The sequence below is a fragment of the Somniosus microcephalus genome, chromosome 10 (assembly GCF_052327205.1).
Source record: "Somniosus microcephalus isolate GS21.2 chromosome 10, FLI_Smic_1.0, whole genome shotgun sequence".
NCBI classification, from domain to species: Eukaryota; Metazoa; Chordata; class Chondrichthyes; order Squaliformes; family Somniosidae; genus Somniosus; species Somniosus microcephalus.
Genome location: NC_140996.1, coordinates 182,573,604 through 182,594,132, shown reverse-complemented (window position 1 = coordinate 182,594,132; position 20,529 = coordinate 182,573,604). Strand labels below are relative to the sequence as shown.

The 20,529-nt window shown below is 46.3% G+C and overlaps 1 protein-coding gene across 3 annotated transcripts in view; it reads right to left on the bottom strand.

Annotated features, from left to right (window-relative positions):
• Positions 1–7,778: 7,778 nt before the first annotated feature.
• Positions 7,779–20,529, bottom strand: part of LOC147111908 (microtubule-associated tumor suppressor candidate 2-like) — a 901,351-nt gene continuing 888,600 nt past the window's right edge. For all 3 annotated transcript variants that reach the window (XM_085999292.1, XM_085999294.1, XM_085999293.1), the window contains 2 exons: positions 14,546–14,643; positions 7,779–13,902 (listed from right to left, as the gene is read on the bottom strand). In XM_085999292.1, coding sequence (XP_085855418.1) covers positions 13,695–13,902; positions 14,546–14,643 — 306 coding nt within the window. In that variant the 3' untranslated portion in view covers positions 7,779–13,694. The remainder of the gene's footprint in view (positions 13,903–14,545; positions 14,644–20,529) is intronic.

Sequence of the window (20,529 nt, the reverse complement as noted above, 5' to 3'; positions counted from 1 at the left end):
TGCTCAATAGCTGACCATCGCTCCTCAAGAGATGTGTCGTTCTATTCTGAACAATGACCCCATATTTTCAATACCCTGGCGACTACGCTCCTCCATGGATGTAGCCATCCTCTCCGCTGGTGCTGGGTGCTTTGAATTCTGCTGACACTGTGCCCTCAGAGGTTGCAGCTTCCTCTGAAGAGTCTGAAGGCTCAGGCTGTTCTTCCTGGATAGGGGGGAACGGGGGCTTTCGATGGTCCTGTGGGGGAGTAAAGGAAAGAGTCTGATGCGAGGCCAAGGTTACATGCACATTGAATATTGCAGATGATCATAAGTCAATCTGTTAGAGCATCAGAATCATTATCAGTGACCCATGCTGTGTCTATGCGAGAGATTCCAAACTATTCTGTCACCAGCTTGCTGTGATGCGCACATCTGTCCGTCCCCCACTTGGTCCTCGATCCTAGCAATTTCCAAGGCCGCCTCCTCCCAGGGGGTGAGCTGGACTACTGAGGGTGGCCCTCCTCCTGTCCTCGCTCTTTCCCTCTTATTGTGGGCTCTCTCTTCCTGCAATGAGGGACACAAATGGAGTGTGTGGAGAGAATCCATAGCATAGATGCTTAGGAGACAAAGGACCCTCCTTGTGTGTTGAAAGTTGTTGTTATGGCATCACAGTGATCGGGAGTGTGAGGATTGCATGGTCAAATAGTTAAGTGAATGTGACCATAGAGAGGGAGGGAATGGGTAAGGGTGCAGGGATGTAAGTGTCAAGTGGCATGTGGAGGAAGAGGTTGGCATAGCAGAGTGCTGGTGAGGAGAGGCGATGAGGATCAGATTGAGGCTGATGGGAAAGTCATACTCACTTTTCCTGTGCGGAGAAGGTCATGAAAACTCTTCCTGCATTGCAGCCAGGTTCTGCGGCTCACTGAAATGGAGTTGAACTCCTGGGCCACTTGTAGCCACACAGCTTTTGTCTGCTGGGGTGGCTTTTTTCTCCGAGGAGGGGAACAGCACCTCATTATAGCCGGCTCCATGCACCAGAGCTTGGAGGGAGGGCTCATCAAAGCGAGGAGCACACTTTTGCTTGATCATTGACATTTTCCACAATTCAACTCCTTCATACAATTTTCAGAGCCTTTGCAGTCCCCAGAAGAATCAAGGCTGCTTGCAGGCCTTAAATCCAACAGCATTGATGACATCATCAGAGGCGAGTTTCTGTGTGAAAAGACTAATTGGGCAAGGGTTCCCACACACAGGAAATCAATTGCCCAATTAGGGGAAAATCCCACTTTTTCAGCATTTCACTTAGCAGTCGGGGTCCTGACACAATTTCCTTCTGACACATCCCAGCCCGCCCACACTGACAAAATCCAGCCCTAAGTGTATAGGTCTTGTTCTGAACTACATGCATTGGTTTTTTTTCCTGTAGTTGGCAGCAATCTAGACTGTTGTCACATGCAGGAAGAGTGCAGTTACCATTCTTGGTGTCTCTTTAGATTGATATATGCACAGCTTTTGTAATATAGCTTGAAAATGTTTCACAAAAGTATAATTTTAAGTTGAATACAACTTCGGTTTTAGAAGTTACTGGGGGGGGAAATTAATGTTCGGCAGCAAAGTTGCCGGTGTTACCGGCAACTGCAGTTAATGGCCGCAATGCTAACCGAGTGAAAGTGGTCTTGGGGGCATGGAGCTAGGTGGCGCAGCGCTCCCCTTCCATGCAACGCCATCCTGGTGGTGTTGCTGGAGGGATCCGCGACACAGTTTCTGTCCAGGTCTGGTGTTGCAACTTCCCACAGCCTCAGTGAAGCTGTAGAGCTCGCAGGGAATTGTGGGCAATGAAGCGATCTGAGATTTAAAGGGGCCATGCACACTGAAGCAATACAAAATAAAATGCAGTGAATCAATACATTTTTCAGCCCTTTCTACCTTTTTAAGAAATATTTAATATTTAAAAGAAGTTCCAAATGTGAATATTCAGCTATTAAATAGGAAAACTGCCTCAGCACTAGCACAAATGTCTCTGCAAGCCAGGGAAGGGGCACCGAGGGTAATGCACGCAGCACTGCTGCTTTGTGCAGGGGGTCAACAATGAATTCGGCGCTAGGGTCGAAGTTTGCGTTGGCGACGTTAAGTTGGCGTTGCACCCTGACTCGATGTCACTGACGCAATTTTTTTTCCAGGGCGCTGCTAGTTACCAGCAGTGCAGAGGGAGAGGTCGCTGAGGGAACCGCCATCAGCTGACAAAAGAATGGCGGCCACCATTTTATTGCCATTTCATGGTGCTACAGAGTGGTGGTAAGTACACTCATTTTTAGCCCACTGAATCAGATTTCTTGCCTGATATGCACGTCCCTACTTTTTGAGTCTCATTATTGGTGCTGAGGCTAACTTGGGATATTTTGGTTAGGGCCTGCTCCTCATTTAAAGACCTGCATCAAATGTCATGGCTCCTCGATGACCAATACCCAAGATACATGCTTGTGTTCTCATTGCATTACACACTAAGCAAAAGAGCTTATTCCAATCATTGGAAACACTGAAAGGCTATCTTATAAATAAAAGATGGTCATGTTTGATTCTTACCTATGCAAACATGCACCTTAAGCTCAGAAAAGGAATTGGGGGAGTATTTCAGGAAAGGTGTAACTGCTGAGCAACTGTCTCTGCTGCCATAACAAGAAACAAATGTGTTGGGGCTTGAACTATTATCTACAGCAATAGTAATAAATCTCAGCCTGGATTCTTCAAATTATGGTTCATTTTAGGGCAATAAACAGTAAAATGTGTACTTAAAGACTAATCGCCTCAAACTTGCCAGAAGCCTACTCTGCTATATTTAAATGGGTTATGCGGATGTTGCCTACCCCTTTGTCCCATTCTCCTCCATTTCTACCCCAAATAATTGCAACCACTGTATCTGTGGTGGTAACGGCTGTAATGTATCATGTAGAAAGATACCATATTAAGGCCAATATGGACCAGCGTGGACCTGAGCAGGAGCGGAGCAGGCCCAGGACTCGGTGTGGACCGGAGAGGCAGCGGAGCAGGCCCAGGACACAGTGTGGACCTGAGCGGAGGTGGCGGCATAAAAGGAGCACTGAAGAAGGTCCAGCTGAGCAAACTCCCAACTGTCCAGCCTTTGGCCCTCCTTTCACCATGACATTTCTGCAGCTACTGATCTGCTCGACCACACCCTCACCACCACCTTTGATGCCTTAGTCCCTATTAAAACCATTACTCTCATCCTGGCCATTCCCCCGGTACAGCCCTCCTCATCATTGCTCCCTTAAGTCCAAGGGATGCAGACTTGAACGGATATGGCGGGCAACTGGCTTAGCCATTCACCACCAGATCTGGCTGGACCACATAATTTAATCCCTCAACTATTGATGTAAGAAGTCACACAACACCAAGTTATAGTTCAACAGTTTTATTTGAAATCACAAGCTTTCGGAGTGCTGCTCCTTCGTCAGGTGAAGGAGCAGCGCTCCGAAAGCTTGTGATTTCAAATAAAACTGTTGGACTATAACCTGGTGTTGTGTGACTTCTTACATTTGTCCACCCCAGTCCAACAACGGCATCTCCACACCATGTCAACTATTGATGGCCATGCCTTCAGCTGCCTAGGCCTTAAGCTCTGGTATTTCCTCCCTAAACCTCTCCATCTCTCTTTCCTCCTTTAAGATGCTCCTTAAAACCTACCTCTTTGACCAAATTTTTGGTCATCTGCTCTAATTTCTCCTTATGTGGCTCGGTGTCACATTTTGTTTTATAACACTCCGGTGAAGCGCCTTGGGACTGTTTACTACGTTAAAGGCGCTATATAAGTATATGTTGTTGATTTGTATACATGGCCACCTAAATCCCTTTGTTCCTCCACAGCTCTTAATCTTTCATCATTAAGAACATATCCCTATTTGTTTTTCTCAGATCCAAAGGGGATGACCTAATTTTCATCCATTGAACTCCATCTGCCATAGTTTTGACTGTCTTCCATATCTTCATATCAAAATAAAAGTATTCCCATTGAGAAATCCACATCAAGAGTGCTAAGCAGTACAATGAGCAGAGATGAGACTCAACCCCCAAGTACTGAAAAGATCACTATGGTGCCAAAGAAACACCAATCCTCAGAGGTAGCACACAAATTAAGAACATTATAACATAAGAACTAGGAGCAGGAGTAGGCCACATAGCCCCTTGAGCCTGCTCCACCATTCAATAAGATCAAGGCTGATCTACAATCTCAACACCACTTTCCTGCCCTATCCCCATATCCCTTGATACCCCTAGAGTCCAAAAATCTCTCTCAACCTTGAATATACTCAACGACTGAGCATCCACAGCCCTTTGGGGCAGAGAATTCCAAAGATTCACAATCCTCTGAGTGAAGAAGTTCCTCCTTGTCTCAGTCTTAAATGTCTGCCCCCCTTATCCTGAGACTATGCCCTCTACTTCTGGACTCTCCAGCCCATGGGAAACAATCTCTCAGCATCGATCCTGTCAATCCCCCTCAGAATCTTGAATGTTTCAATGAGATCTCCTCTCATTCTTCTAAATTCCAGAGTATAGGCCTAATCTATTCAATCACTCCTCATAGGACAAACCTCTCATTCCAGGGATTAGTCTAGTGAACCTTTGTTGAACCGCCTCTAAGGCAAGTATATCCTTCCTTAGATAAGGAGACCAAAACTGTGCACAGTACTCCAGGTGTGGTCTCACCAAAGCCCTGTACAATTGTAGCAAGACTTCCATACTCTTGTACTCCAACCCCCTAGTAATAAAGGCCAACATGCCATTTGCCTTCCTAATTGCTTGCTGTACCTGCATGCTAACTCCGTGTTTCTTGTACAAGGCCACCTAAATCTCTCTCAACACCAACATTTAATAGTTTCTCACCATTTGAAAAATATTGTTTTTATATTCTTCCTACCAAAGTGAATAACCTCACATTTCCCCACATTATACTCCATCTGCCACAATCTTGCCCACTCACTTAACCTGTCTATATCCCTTTGCAGGCTCTTTGTGTCCTCACAGCTTACTTTCCCACCTAGCTTTGTATCATCAGCAAACTTGGATACATTACACTCGGTCATTAATATAGATTGTAAATAGCTGAGGCCCAAGCACTGATCCTTGTGGCACCCCATCAGTTACAGCCTGCCAATCTGAAAATGACCCGTTTATTCCACCTCTCTGCTTTCTGTCCATTAACCAATCCTCTTTCCATGCTAATATATTACCTCCAAGCCCATGAGCCCTTATCTTGTGTAACAACCTTTTATGTGGCACCTTATCGAATGCCTTTTGGAAATCCAATTATACTACATCCACTGGTTCCTCTTTATCTACCCTGCTAGTTACATCCTCAAAAAACTCTAAGAAATGTGTTAAACCCAGTTCAACAAAGGTTCACTAGACTAATCCAGGCTGACTGCCGAAATCATACGATTTTCTAAGTGCATGTTACCACGTCCCTATTAATGGGGCCGATTTTGCAGTCGGCAGCATCCAAATAGAATACAAACTTACTGATGGGGACCTTCCTTTTTGAACTTGCTCTCTGAAGCTGTGTACTCGAGGGCAGCGTAATGGCCCACGGATCCCGGGGCGCAGTGTGGGATCACGTGGGCCTGGTGCTCCAATTAGTACACCGAAGGGAAAGTGTCTACCTTCAATACGGTTACGTTCTTTATATTACATTTCACCCAATGTTATATTTTAACAGAATTATCTGCAATTGGATGTATTTTCAGAATAATAAGGACTGCAAGAATAAATAATTCCAAAATGACCCGCTCTCTCTGTCTCTCTCTCACAGACCCACCTAAAAAAATTATTTGAGAATTAATTCTTAAATCTAATTTAGGAATTAGAGTTCTGATAAATCGTTCAAGCTCTATAAAATACATCTATAAGAAGTGGAAATATCTGACAGTATTAACATGGGCAGGTGATACAAACATAAATACAACAGAGCCCAAACAAAGATCTGAAAAATCTGTACTTTAATCATTGGAGGTGTTTCGGACAGTTTTACAATTCATTACATCACATTCCGGAGCTAATAGAATGCGTAACTGTCTCTATCTAATCCCCTTACACAGATGCAAACAGGCCCTGTGTCTGTTTGCATCAGTCGTAAAATTTTCGTACATAATTGCTGGGCAGTTGGTAGGCAATTAGCCCAACTCTGCGCCAGCAATTTTGATTTCCAAGACGGAGCGGATGATCTGTCAAGTCGTAACTTGACAGGTCGCAACTTCGAGATCTTGTGGTTCATTTCAAAGGTGGTATGATGGCGTACTCTGAGAGTACACCATCACACCCACCGCAAATTCTGGACCAATAGATTCTAGCATTTTCCCTACTGCTGATGTCAGGCTAATTAGCCCATAGTTCCCCGTTTTATCTCTCCCTCCTTTCTTGAATAGCGGGGTTATATTTGCTACCTTCCAATCTGCAGGGACCATTCTAAAATCTAGGGAACTCTGGAAGATCAAAACCAATGCATCCACTATCTCTGTAGCCATCTCTTTTAAAACCCTAGGATGTAGGCCATCAGGCTCGGGATTTATCGGCTTTTAGTCCCATTAATTTCTCCAGTACTATTTCTTTGCTAATACAAATTTCTAAGTTCCTCATTCTCACTATACTGTTGGTTCCTCTCTATTTCCGGAATGTTTTTTGGGTCTACCGTGAAGACAGATACAAAGGCTGGAAATTTCACCATAAAGAATGGGTGGGTTTGAAGCGTGGGGGAGGGGGGGCAGTTAAAGTGTTAAAAATGGGATTCCTGACCTGATCCTGTCTCCAACCCGCCCACATCTGGTTTTACCGGGTGCGGGGGCTGGGCAGCCAACCCGCTGGCAGGGGGCGTTACCTCAAGTTAAATATTGTAATGAGGCTGGAAGCCTCTTTTTCCCCATCCATTTTGTGTTTAACTGCCAGTGGACGGATTTCACACAATTCGTGAAATCCGGCAGTTAAACCGAGGCGGGGACTGCTGCATCAAGGAGGTAAGTGGCTTTATATCTACCTCCTGGATCCAGGGTCCCGACCACCCCCACCCCCCGCAATCGGAGCCGTCCCCACAAGGCCTCCGATCACCCCCCAGGCCTTCCCCCGCCCTCCAGGATTTCCCCCAACAACAATGATGATGAAGCCGGCCTCGATCCTCCCGCCCCGTGATCCCTGGCGGCACCCCCCCCCCCCCCCCGCTGATCCTCTTCTATCCCCAGCTGACCCCTCCCTCCCACCATTCTCTCCACCCTCCCAATCCTCTCCCCCCCCCCCCGATCCCTGATCCCAGCCGATCCTTTCCCCGCCCTCACCCCCCTGGTCGATTGACCACCCCTCTCCCGCGATCCCTCCCCTGGACCGGCCCCTCGCTTCTGAGGCTTACCCGCCCGCAGCCAGCCAGCCTCTCAATCTGGCTGGCTGTGGGCGGGAATGAGCGGCCTCGTATTCAAATCAGGCCCTGCCGTTAAAGGCGGCAGGGCCTGCGGGAAACCCGGCCTCCCGGGTTTCCTGCCCGCCACCCTTGAGAAAACTCCGGCCAAAGTATTTGTTTAAAGTCTCTGCCATTTTCTTTTACGTTGCTGCACCAATAAAACCTGTCATAGTATGGTATCACTTGGTCTCCAATTTTATTTTAAGGAGAATGAATTGTAAGGTAAGGTGCAAAAGTCCTTCTTGACTCGTCTTTTATGAGATATCAATCATTCTGAGTTAGAACCATTTGTGCGCATCAAATTAAGCTCTGAAATATAAATAGCACAGAATACATCAGGTTTGCGTGCTTCCATCTTTAATTGTTCTGGAGCATGGCTATACTTACAGAATACAGTGCAGTATTACACTCATTTCCCACAGAATCCAACTCAACCAGCAGAAATAAATACAAATTCTTCACAGCTCATCAAACACTGAAACTAAATGACACTTGTGTTATTCTACGTATCAAACAAACTCATGTATATTTTGTGCGTCCACGGGACACAGATCCAATCAGTGCGGACTTTAAATACCTGATTTTTGTGTTACTTTATACATATTCTTTCAGATACTTATCAGATCAACACGTGAGTTAAATACAAAGGAATCTGTACTGAAATCACCCAGAAATATCAGCGTAATTTGCATATAAACAATGACCCAGTTTTTGATCTAAAGTGGTTAAGAAGCGCACAATACACTGCTGCTTCAACGTTGCTGCACCAATAAAACCTGTCACAGAACAGCAACATTTTGTAATAAAAGCACTTTTATGGTCCCCTGATGACTTAGTGGATAACTGCATTGTCCATTGTGGTACAGCCTCACACACACTATGAACACTCCAAGTTCAATCACCAGGCTGGGTTGAGTTAACTGATCTTGGGTGGAACAGGTGGTGTCGCCATCCAACTGGTCGTAGCAACTTTGGGTTAGGGAAGGGAGAAAAATCAGTCAGGATTCCCACTCCTGATCACCATTCAGTCAACCCTGCTGGAAGTGTGTGCCTAGCCATCATGTGATGATAGGATTGGGCTCGGTTGTGACGTCCTCCCATGAAAAAATAGCCTGCACACACTTGCTGTTAGGCTTCAACATCCGGAATAGCTACTTTGGTGAGGTGCAGGAGGACTGCTAGCACCCAAAGAACTATACCTCAGTAAAAGTCAGTGCCTTCAGGAGTGAAAGAGGGAACATTTGAAAAATGTAAAAAAGAAAGCAGTATTTTCGGGAGGTACATTTAAACTGCTTTTTGTGTTGGGAAGGTACAGCTCATAAGAAAGCCTAAATTATGTGTTCATAGCTTACTGTTCTAGTCAGAGTTATGAGCTTAAATTTTAAAATCTTTAATGCTCTTGTTATGCTTGCTTTGAATAAGCTTCTGTTTGAGAGAAATTTTGAGATAAAAACTCATCAACATTTTAACGTGAAAACAAATGTCCATTTTTAGTTCTGGGATCCAAACCTTGAAAAGGATACCACAGTGAATTACAAAAAAATATGGGTAGCAGCACAATCCTAAATGTGAACATCAAAATCAAACTCAACTCAACTTAGTTGTAGAAAACATTAGTAATGGCTCCTTATACAACAATGGTTGTAAATGTTACACCCCTGTTCAAAAAAGGGGAGAGGGATAAACCTAGTAAATACAAGTAAGTCAGCATAATGTTGATAGTGGAGAAATTTCTATAGACCATAATCTATGACAAAATTAACTTTCAATTAGAAAAACATGGGTTAATAAATGACAGCCAACATAGATTTGTTAAAGACAAGTCATGTCTGACAAACTTGATTTGAGTTCTTTGATGAAATAACAGAGAGGGTTGATGAAGGTAATGCAGTTGATATTGTGCATGTGGACTTTCCAAAGGTGTTTGTTAAAGTGTCACATAATAGACATTACCAAAACTGAAGCCCATAGGATTAAAGAGGCAATGGCAGCATGGATACAAAATTAGCTAAGGGACAGAAAGCAGAGAATAGTGGTGAGCGATTGTTTGTTTTTCAGACTGGAGGACAGTATACATTGGGGTCCCCCAGGGGTTGGAATTAGGGCCAATGCTCTTTTTGATATATATTAATGACCAGCACTTAGGTATAGGGGCCATAATTTTAAAGTTTGCAGATGGTACAAAACTGCAAATGTAGGAAACGGTGGTTTACTCTACTGGATAATAGCATGGGTTGCATGCAGAGTAAAACTCCCTCTAATTGATTACATCTCTGTGAAGTGCCTTGAGACAGTTTTCTACATTAAAGGCACTATATAAATATAAGTTGTTCTTGTTGCTGTAATCTTCCCCAATAGTATGCCTTGAATGTGCCAGCCTCAGAAAAGCACATTCAGGTAGCCCTCTTCCCCATTTGAAGCAGGGCAGAAAGAATTAGTAAAGGGTTAACAATGGTGTGGTTTGGACAGTCTTGGAGGATGAGGCATAAGACATAATGAGTTGCTGAATGCATCCAATGGCACAACTGGGGTGGATTGTTGTTGATTGGGTTCAAAGTTCTATGGCCCTGCTTCTGAAAGTGATTCCACCTGCATCTTACATCTGTTCCTTCCGTCACACATTCTGCATGCACAATTCCCAACTGTCACACACTAATAGCTGGATTTTTCCAACCTTGGTGGGTCCGTGGCATGTGGGGACCCTGCATCTGTCTCGATCCCGGCCTCCAACAAGATTTTCTGTTGATTGGGCTTGTTAAGCCCGTCCTGCAAGGTTCCCGGCCAATTAAAAGGAAGCGGGTCTGATGACGTCATTTGATGACACGTCATCAGCCAGTTTCCTTAAAGGGGCCATGTCCACAATCATTTTGACAGTTGTGCCATTAGTGTTCTGCAGCACTGAACGGCCTCACTAGCCACCCTGCAAACTCACCGTCATCCTTGTCCAATCATACCAACTAACAACACAAAAGGGTAGGCAGTTGGGTGTTATCGCCAATGTTCATGTAAAGTTTCTGTTAATGTGTTGTCAAACATTGAAATCTTTATTTTCAACACTTTGCCTTCTTGGACAGATTTGGAAGTGGCTTAGTGAGTTGCAGTGAATGGTGAGACATAATGGTACCCCCCTCCCCCCTCCAATGGTGATGAGTGTGAAAGAAATGGCTTGGGTATTGTAGGGATGCTTTATGGTGTTGGTGTGGGGTGGTGCCAACCTGGCGCATCATGTGGCAGCCAAGGTGTACAACGTCAAGTGAAGTAAATCTGGCCATGGTGAGGCCATCCCTGGCCTCCCGGGCAGCAATGTGCTCGGATGCTGATGCCCTCTGTCCTATGCAGCATCAAGTGATTGCGGAGAAGATTGGTCCTGTTGTTGGTGCTGCTGGTGTGCCTGGTGATGTTGGTGTTGGGGCTGATCGTGGTGGGATTCTGAGGACCAAGGAGAGATTTTTTCAAGAGCACCGAAGCTGATAGCATAGATGGCAGCTGATGTTAAGATGACAGAAGCGATCTGTCAACGGTGAGAGAGGTTGCTCCAAGGAGATGACACTGGATAGAGCGTTTGCTCCAAACACTTCAAATCTCCATATAGCTGAAACGTGTATCCAAATCCTGAAGGCTCCAGCTTCTAAGATTGGAAATTGAACAGCTGTGAAATGGAAGCTTTTATACCACTTTTGCAGCTGTCAACTATTCACAGCAATGGAGAGTCATTGAGAACCCAACACACTTACCTGACGCGATCCCCGAGCGTCGGGAACCTCGTAAAAAACATGGAAAATTCGTTAGGACCTGGCAAAATACTGCTTAAACACCTTTAAGCAGCTTTTTAAGTATCTCAATTGCCTGACCCGCCGCTTAGTGCCAGGTCTGCAAACTGCAGGCAGAGCCGGCACTTGGGAAATTAACAAGGAGGCTGGTTCAGAGCGGACTTCTGCCCCGCTGTCAATCACTGCATTTTTTTTTACAGCGGACCCGCCTCCGAACCCACCCTCTGAGCGCCGGCAAAATTCAGCCCGAAGTGTGACAATCACCTATTGGAGCCAACTATCTTGCACAGCACCACTGATGTAATGGCACCACTGAAAGACATCAGTAAAGCCTCTGGGTAAATTCAGGTAAGGTTGCATCCAGTAGAGTAAATCAATATCAAATGAATGAAAAGGGAGCCACTGTCTCTTGTAAGGTTATTCTGGATTTAAGATTTAAAAAAAGACATTGGAATTACACAGTAATTTACTAAATGTGAATCCTGTGGAAAAAATAAATGACTCCATGCACCTGAACTTGCTGCCTGAGATTCCAAATTTAAGGTTTTCAATAAACTTTCATAATTGGCAAAGAAGACATCAGAATTACAGCTATCATCTCACCCACTGCTCTCTCCCTATCCTTATGTTGCCCCAATTTGGTTTTGAACTTGGCAAAATCTTGCAACACCATTTTATACATGTGCAAAATTAAATAAGACAATGATAAAGCAGTCAGTTTGCCTGCAGAACAACAGTGACTGACTTCAATGATAATTCATTGTGAAACACCTTGGAAAATTCCTGAAAGATGTGATGAGGTGCTTTATAAATACTTTTCTTCCTTTCTAAGTCAAATAATAGTTCTTGTGCTATAGCTTCCCAACTTCTAGGAACTGGATGGAGATTACCCAAACCCATTTCCAGGAGACACTGAAAACCTACATTATTTCATAATCTTCATCAATTCTGTATACAGTAATATAATTTTTGTGTAAAAAAACTGTATTCCCTTCATTCTAGTCTCTCATAATTTCCAAATTGTTAATGTGACTATATTCTGCTTTTTTAAGATTTTAGTGTGTAAAAATGAACCCCAGCTGCTCTCCTGCCCCCATGGCTATTACTCAGATTTTATCACCATCATTTCCATATCCATGTCTGCAACTGTTGACATCACTAACTAAATTTACTCCAGTTCAGTCCCAGCTGTTGTGTTGAATGTTTCTGATGCTTTCTGGACCTTTAAAAATATTCTGACATTTTGTTAAAATATAACCAAAAGGTAGAACTTTTCAGTTCACACAGGTGGGAGGCTTACCTAGATTCAGGCATGCAGTACAACCTGAACAAACATGCTCAATGGAGGCAGCAATTTTTAGAGTACAGCACTGGTTTTGATTTTGTGACCTTGGTAATCCTTTGAGGAAGAATTGTCTCCTAACAATCTGTTGATGTTTATTAATGTTCTGTAGGTAGGGTGTCTGCATGTAAATACTGAAAAGTTATTATGCATCTTTGTTTCAATATGTGCAGTTTGCATTTATTTACATTCCCTGCATGAGGTACAAGTTGGAGCTGTACAACGAGCAGTGCATTCACTTCGTTAATCATTGTTTGAGTGGAGTGGGAAAATACTGACAGCAGAAATGGATCTCAGGTTACTTAATACAGACTTTCTGCTACAAAAGAACAGATTTTTTTTGGACCTGATAAACAGGTTGCAAAAAGAAAAGGCAGCTTTGGAGTGTACTTTAAAAGCTGCTGCTGTGTTGAAGGCATTAGTGTTCCATCTCAAGCTGCTGGTGTGCACTTCAGTGATCTGTAGCACCACCTAGTGATATTAGACTGCATGATGACCTTTTTGTCCCCCTTAATCCAGTGATTTTGTGATGGGGAGATTTATTCAAGGGAGTGATTACCACACTCTGTTTGGGACATATTTTAAAAGAGGCACCAGGCTAAGATACTACGACAAATGTGTAAAAATATATAATTTTGCACTTTCGTCCAATACTAACGGCAAAAAGCAAAATCCTGAACTCTCACTTAAAAGTCTTATCTTCAAACTGTTACTGGAGGGAACCCAAAAAGATAAATTTGGGCATAGGTTCAAATATTTTAAAAGCCCATCTAGTCAAGGAAAATCTTGCTCCTTGATTTTTGCATACCTGGTCAATAATAGGCAATCGCAAGCCTTGGTACAGCTGCGGAAGAGTTTCCTGACATCAAACTGTACAGGGTACACCTTTATAAGAAATAATGCACTGAAATGCATTACTATCAGTGACTTCAATAGCAAGACCTACTGGGGATTTAAAAGCAAATCCTCTTGCTTATTGCTGTATGCTAATAAGCATGCTCAAAGCAACTTTTGTAAATCTGTATCGTTCACAAATGGTGACTCTTTGAGCAAAACCAAGCATAATATTCAGCAGAGCTGAGCTTCATAGATAACTGGAGTAACATTAAGATGGCCCACGTGTATTCATTCTGATGCCTTTTCATCATCTTGGGTTAGCACTCACTGCTGATGGAGCAAGTGTGCCCTGAGAAGACTGGAAGTTGGAAGATGAGGATATTTTGACTGGGCTAACAGGCTCCCCAGTCTGGAGTCTCCAGACCAGCTCCTCGTTTGTTCTGCTGAGCCGTTTCTTTTCCTTACTTTCCTTTTCAACATATTCATGCAGCGTTGCATTTTCCTCAGACAGTTGCCTACAAGAACAAGTAAAAAAAAAAGGCATCTTTGTCCTAAATAATCGACAATCACGCGTGAAAAAATATTTAAAGGTAGTCATTAACTGGAAACATTTTTATTGCCAAGATGCTTTCAACTGTCCCTCCTCCACACCTAAGATATGGGTAGTTCTGAAAATTGAACACCTGAAAATAGTTTCATTAAAAGTTAAAGAACATTTCCTCTTAGCCTTGGCTCAGTGATAGCGCACTAGCCTCTGAGTCAGTAAAATTGCCTGATAGACTATTTTCCGTGTAAAATAATAATGTGCAATAAAAGTAATAAAGTAATAGAAGAAATTTTGAAAATTAACTACAGGGCCAGTTCCACACCCCCAGCAGAAAGCAGTGCTCACAGGAATCCCATCAAGGGAAATTAAGGGTATTCAGCCTGTGATTTTCTGCCAATTGAAATGAATAGATGGAAAATCATAGGCTGTGCACCTGAAATTTCCCATGATGGATTCCTCTGCGAGCACTGCTCCTGACTGGGAGCATGAAATTGGCTGTCACATGTTAGTGAATATTCTACCAGTTACCTCAAGGATTTCTCTACTTGCTTGGTGTAGAGAAACTGACAAGCCTGTTCTTTTTTAAAAGCGTATTGCATGTGACTATTTACCTTGTTAAGGCAACATTGTTATCAATCCTGGCTTTCAGATCTTCATTCTGTTGTTGAAGTACTTGAACTTTTTCTCCTAATACCACATTCTTCTCAGCCTACACAGATGACATAAAATGACTCAGTTTCACAAAAATAGTTGCATCGTACTGAATATTATCATGTAAATCTAATGACTATTAAAGTCGTACTGATAGATAACGCTGCCATAAGACAGTAGTTCTGAGTTTTAATGTTATATTGTAGGAATGGCTAGATTCCTAACTAAAGGGCTGAGGTCGAGTCAGTCTATCAAACAAACGATGTTTAATACTAATCAACAGAGTTGAAAACGAAAACACAGGAGAACTACATTACAGGTCTGTACTCTTTGCTGGCTCCACGAGGACTGGCTAGGGCGGCTCCCCAGCCTGACGTCATGACGGCATCACGTTTTCCCGCCGCTGGAGGATCACGTGATCAACGTGATGACGTCATCGCGTTTGGTCTCATTCTTAAAGGGACCGCGCTATGTACATGCAATGATATGAACAAAGATACAGATTCATTCTGTAGCTAATAATTTATTAAAGATAATTATGTACATTAGATCAGAGTCCCCCTGGTGGCTCCGCCACATGCGCCCCCCCCAGAATTGTCTTTAACAGTAAAAGTCAATTGACTAGGAGGTCTGACAAACCTGTCAGAGCGACTCCTGTATTCTTGGAGTGGACATTGTTGAACAGCGGGCGGGCTGGCGGACGGAAACCTTCGGTCTGGCGTGGATGCAGCGGGAGGTCGACCACGTTGTGGTGGCTGTGCAGTCTCTACTGGCCGGTCGATGTCCAGGTGTGCCGGTTTGAGACGGTCAATGGAGATGTGGTCGGGTTTACCACCGATGTCTACAGAGAAGCTCTTGTTGCCTGTCTCCAGTACGCGAAAAGGGCCTGTGTAAGGGGCCTTGAGCGGATCCCTATGGGCATCATGACGAATGAATACAAATTCAGCATTCTTCAGCTCCGCTGGTACGTGTGAAGATGGAAGGCTGTGATGCGAAGTTGGGATAGGCGCAAAAGCCCTGGCTGTTTCTCGGTGGCTGCTGAGTTGTTCGGCTGCGGACCACGGCTCAGTTGGAAGCGGCAGGAAATCTCCCGGTATGTGGAGTGGCTGGCCATACACGAGCTCCGCGGCGGACGATTGCAGGTCCTCTTTGGGTGCCGTGCGGAGACCCAACATGACCCACGGAAGCTTATCCACCCAACCGGCGCCTTGGAGGCTGGCCCTCAGCGATGCCTTTAACGACCTGTGGAAACGTTTACACAAACCGTTTGCTTGTGGGTGATAGGCCGTGGTGTAGTGAAGCTTGGTGCCGAGACCCTGGGCCACAGCGTTCCAGAGCTCGGAAGAGAACTGTGGACCGCGGTCTGAAGAAATGTCCGCCGGAACGCTGAAACGTGCGACCCACGAGGAGAGGAATGCTCTGGCGACATCAGCGGACGTAGTAGACGCCAGAGGAACTGCCTCTGGCCATCTAGTAGTACGATCGACTATGGTGAGGATGTGTGTGAACCCCTGCGACGGTGGAAGCGGCCCGACGAGGTCCACGTTGACATGGTCGAATCGACGTTCTGGTACTGCGAACGTGGCCAATGGGGCCTTAACGTGACGTTGCACCGTAGACGTTTGACAGACGACGCAGGTGTTAGCCCAGTCACAGATATTCTTACGCATTCCTCTCCAGACGAACTTAGCCGACATTAATTTTTGAGATGCCTTCACGCCAGGATGCGAAAGCCCATGTATGGCATCGAAAACTTTGCGGCGCCAGGCGACTGGAACAATCGGGCGGGGATCTCCCATGGAGACATCGCAGAGTAACGAGGTGCCTGCAGCGTGGAATTGCACATCGGTCAGTTGGAGGCTAGAGGTGTAGGTGCGATACGCCTGTGTTTCCGGGTCGGATGCCTGATCGGTAGCTATGAGGGCATAATCGATGCCCAGTTGGACCGCCCGTACGGTCGCGCGAGAAAGGCAATCAGCTACCAAGTTGTCCTTGCCAGCTACGTGTTGGACGTCTGTCGTGAATTCTGAAATGAAAGTTAGCTGTTGCTGCTGTCGAGCCGACCACGGTTCGGCGGTCTTGGCCATGGCGAAGGTCAGTGGTTTGTGATCTACAAACGCAGTGAAGGGACGTCCTTCTAACAAAAAACGGAAATGGCGTATAGCCAGGAACAGCGCCAGCAACTCCCGGTCGAAAGTGCTGTATTTGCGTTCGTTGCGCCGGAGTTGGCGGCTGAAAAATGCCAGTGGTTGCCATGTCCCGTTGACCCACTGTTCCTGCACAGCGCCTATGGCATAGTCGGAAGCGTCGGTGGTAAGGGCGATGGTGGCACCTGGCAGAGGGTGCACCAACATAGTTGCATTGGCTAGAGCGGTTTTTGAGTTGTCGAAAGCGTTGTCCATTTCGACCGTCCAGGCTATTGTATTCTTTCCGGCCTTGCCTTTGAGGGCCTCGTAGAGGGGCTGCATGAGTCGTGCTGCCTTGGGCACAAAGCGGTGGTAGAAATTCACCATGCCCAGGAATTCTTGAAGAGCCTTGGTGGACTGCGGCCTAGGGAATGCCGTAATTGCTTCGACCTTTGATTGCAGCGGAATTGCGCCCTCCGAAGTAATGCGGTGGCCCAAGAAGTCAATCTGTTGTAGGCCGAACTCACACTTGGCCGGGTTGATTATGAGGCCATGTTGGCTGAGGCGCCGAAAGAGGGTGCGGAGATGGCAGACGTGTTCCTCTTTGGTAGAGCTGGCTATCAGAATGTTGTCAAGGTAGACAAATAAAAAGGGAAGATCCCGCAGGACCGAGTCCATTAGTCGTTGAAAAGCCTGTGCGGCGTTCTTGAGCCCAAATGGTATCCGTAGAAACTCGAACAGTTCAAAGGGAGTGATGACAGCCGTTTTCTGGACGTCCTGCGGGTGTACGGGAACTTGGTGGTAGCCACGGACAAGGTCGACCTTGGAGAAGATTGAATTTCCCGCCAAATGGGCGGAGAAATCCTGTATATGCGGGATCAGGTACCGATCGGGAGTAGTGGCGTCATTAAGGCGTCAGTAGTCCCCGCATGGCCGCCATCCACCGCCGGGCTTCGGGATGATGTGGAGAGGCGAGGACCAGGGACTATTTGACCGGCGAATAATCCCCAGCCGTTCCATCGTGGCAAACTCTGCCTTCGCAGCCGCAAGCTTGCCGGGTTCCAGGCGCTGAGCTCGTGCGTAAACTGGAGAGCCAGTCGTAGTAATGTGGTGTTCGACACCATGCTTAGTGGCCGAGGAGGAGAAAGTGGGCTTGGTCAGCTCCGGGAATTCACCTAATAGGCGAGTGAACTCGTCCGGCGAGGGCAACGCGCAGGAGACAGTGTGCGACGTTGCAGAACTGTGGAAGCAAGGGATGGAGTGGAAGGTGGCCGTGTTGACCAATCGACGATTTCTTACATCCACCACGAAGCTGTTGGCGCATAAGAAATCCGCGCCGAGGATGGCTTGCGAAACCTTGGCTGTAATAAATTCCCACTGAAACCGTTGCCCGCCGAAGCACACCTGGACCCGCCGTTTGCCAAAGGAACGAATGGCCCCGTCATTAGCTGCCACGAGGGAGGGGCCGTGCATCCCAACCTGAATATCGAGTGCTGAGGCAGGAAGGATGCTACACTGCGCCCCGGTGTTGCATAAAAAGCGCCGGCCTGAGAGGGAATCTGTAATGTAGAGGAGCATCCCGGAATTTCCAATCGCCATCGCGGCCGCGGAACGTCCCTCAGACTCGGTCCTCCTTTTCTAGAGTTGCTGCTGGTGTTGATGTCGTTTTTTTTTTAGGCGCGAGACTGCAGGGAGGGTGGCAGCCTCTGGCTTTCGCGCCGAAACGGGCGTGGTAAAAACACAAGCCGGGGGATGGGGGCGGCGTTTGCGGGGGAGGGGTGCCTCGTGGCGGCGCAGGATTGCTGCGTGACCGCATAAATCGTATCTGCTTCTGCAGCAAATGCTGCACAATCTGTGGCTTCCGATCTGGCGAGGGCAGCCTGAACCTGCTTGGGTAGTTGACTCAGGAATAACTCCCGAAAGAGGAAACATTGTGGTTCTGAGCCAAGGAGCGTGAGCATCTGGCTCATTAACTCAGATGGCTTGGAATTGCCAAGCCCGGGCAAAGCGAGTAGCCGGCGGGCACGCTCCGCCTTCGTGAGCCAGAAGACCTGTATTAACCGCGCTTTGAGAGTATTATACTTGCTGTCAACCGGGGGGGGGTTTCGAGCAGGCTGATGATCCGTGAGGCCGTGGAGCTGTCGAGTGCGGAGACCACGTAAAGGTAACGGGTCTGATCCGCAACGATGTTTTGGAGATCGAATTGTGCTTCTGCTTGGACGAACCAGGAGGCCACCTGTTGTTCCCCAAACTGTGGGAGCTTCAAAGCCACGGAGTTCGCATCCATGTTTCTTCGCGCTTCGCTTCTTCCGCGAAAATTGTTCACGAAAATTCGGGGTCACCACTGTAGGAATGGCTAGATTCCTAACTAGTCTATCAAACAAACGATGTTTAATACTAATCAACAGAGTTTAAAACGAAACACAGGAGAACTACATTACAGGTCTGTACTCTTTGCTGGCTCCACGAGGACTGGCTAGGGCGGCTCCCCAGCCTGACGTCATGACGTCATCACGTTTTCCCGCCGCTGGAGGATCACGTGATCAACGTGATGACGTTTGGTCTCATTCTTAAAGGGACCGCGCTATGTACATGCAATGATATGATACAGATTCATTCTGTAGCTAATAATTTGTTAAAGATAATTATGTACATTAGATCAGAGTCCCCCTGGTGGCTCCACCACAATATTGTGATTATAGGTGTTGAGAACACCGTCTTGGAAAATATACTGAATATAGACTCGGAGGGCTGATTTTCCAAATGGACATTCCCCATGGGCCACATTCTGGGAAATCATGGCCGCGATTTCGCCAACCATGGCGAGTCCGGTGCGGCCGGGGTCGGAGGCGGCTTCAAACCCTGCTCCGCTCTTCATCCCACCTCCTCCAAGTGATTTTGCCCTGATTGGGCTTGTTAAGCCCACCCTGCGAGGTTCCTGGCCAATTAAAAGGAAGCGGGTCTGATGACGCCATCTGATGATGTTTGACAGTTGTGCTGTCAGTGTTCTACAGCACTGAGGTGCAAACACTGACAAGCCCTGCACAAAGTTACACGGTTGCACCCAGGCCCTCCCATGACTCCCGCCATATGCTTATGGAGGGAGTCACAGCACGCAGGGAGGCTCTCTTCCCTTCCCATGGGCGGATGACACCTCCCCAGGACACCAACACAGCCTGGTTGCACATTGCACAGGAGGGCACAAGCAGGGATGTTGTCAGGATGACCTGGCTGCAGTGGCGCACACCTTTCGATGATCACAGTAGATCACGAAACATTACTGCAAAACCACACTCAACCTCATCCTGCTGTGCCACTCATCACATCCCCATCACTCTGCCCTCCCTACCCTACTCCTGCACATCCTTACTCACACCAACTTACCTTACACCGCCACCCATCTCTCTATCTGCGTTATCACTTCCACATCACACTAGCCACCCCTCACACTCACCCTCATTCTTGTCCAATCATTCAAACTAACACACAATGGTAGGCACTTGTGTGCTTTAGCCAATGTTTGTGTAAAGTGTCTGTTAATGTGTTGTCAAGCATTGAAATCTTTATTTTCAACACTTTGCCTTCTTGAACAGATATGTGTGTGGCTTTGGAAGTGTCTTAGTGAGTTCCAGTGAATAGTGAGACATAACTCCCCCCCACACACAACAATGGTGATGGGAGTGAAAGGAATGGCTTGGTCATTGTAGGAATGCTTTGCGGTGCTGGTGTGAGGTGGTGCCAACCTGGTGCATCATGTGGCAACCAGGATGTACAGCGTCAAGTGAAGTAAATGTGAGGCCATCGCTGGCATCCCGGGC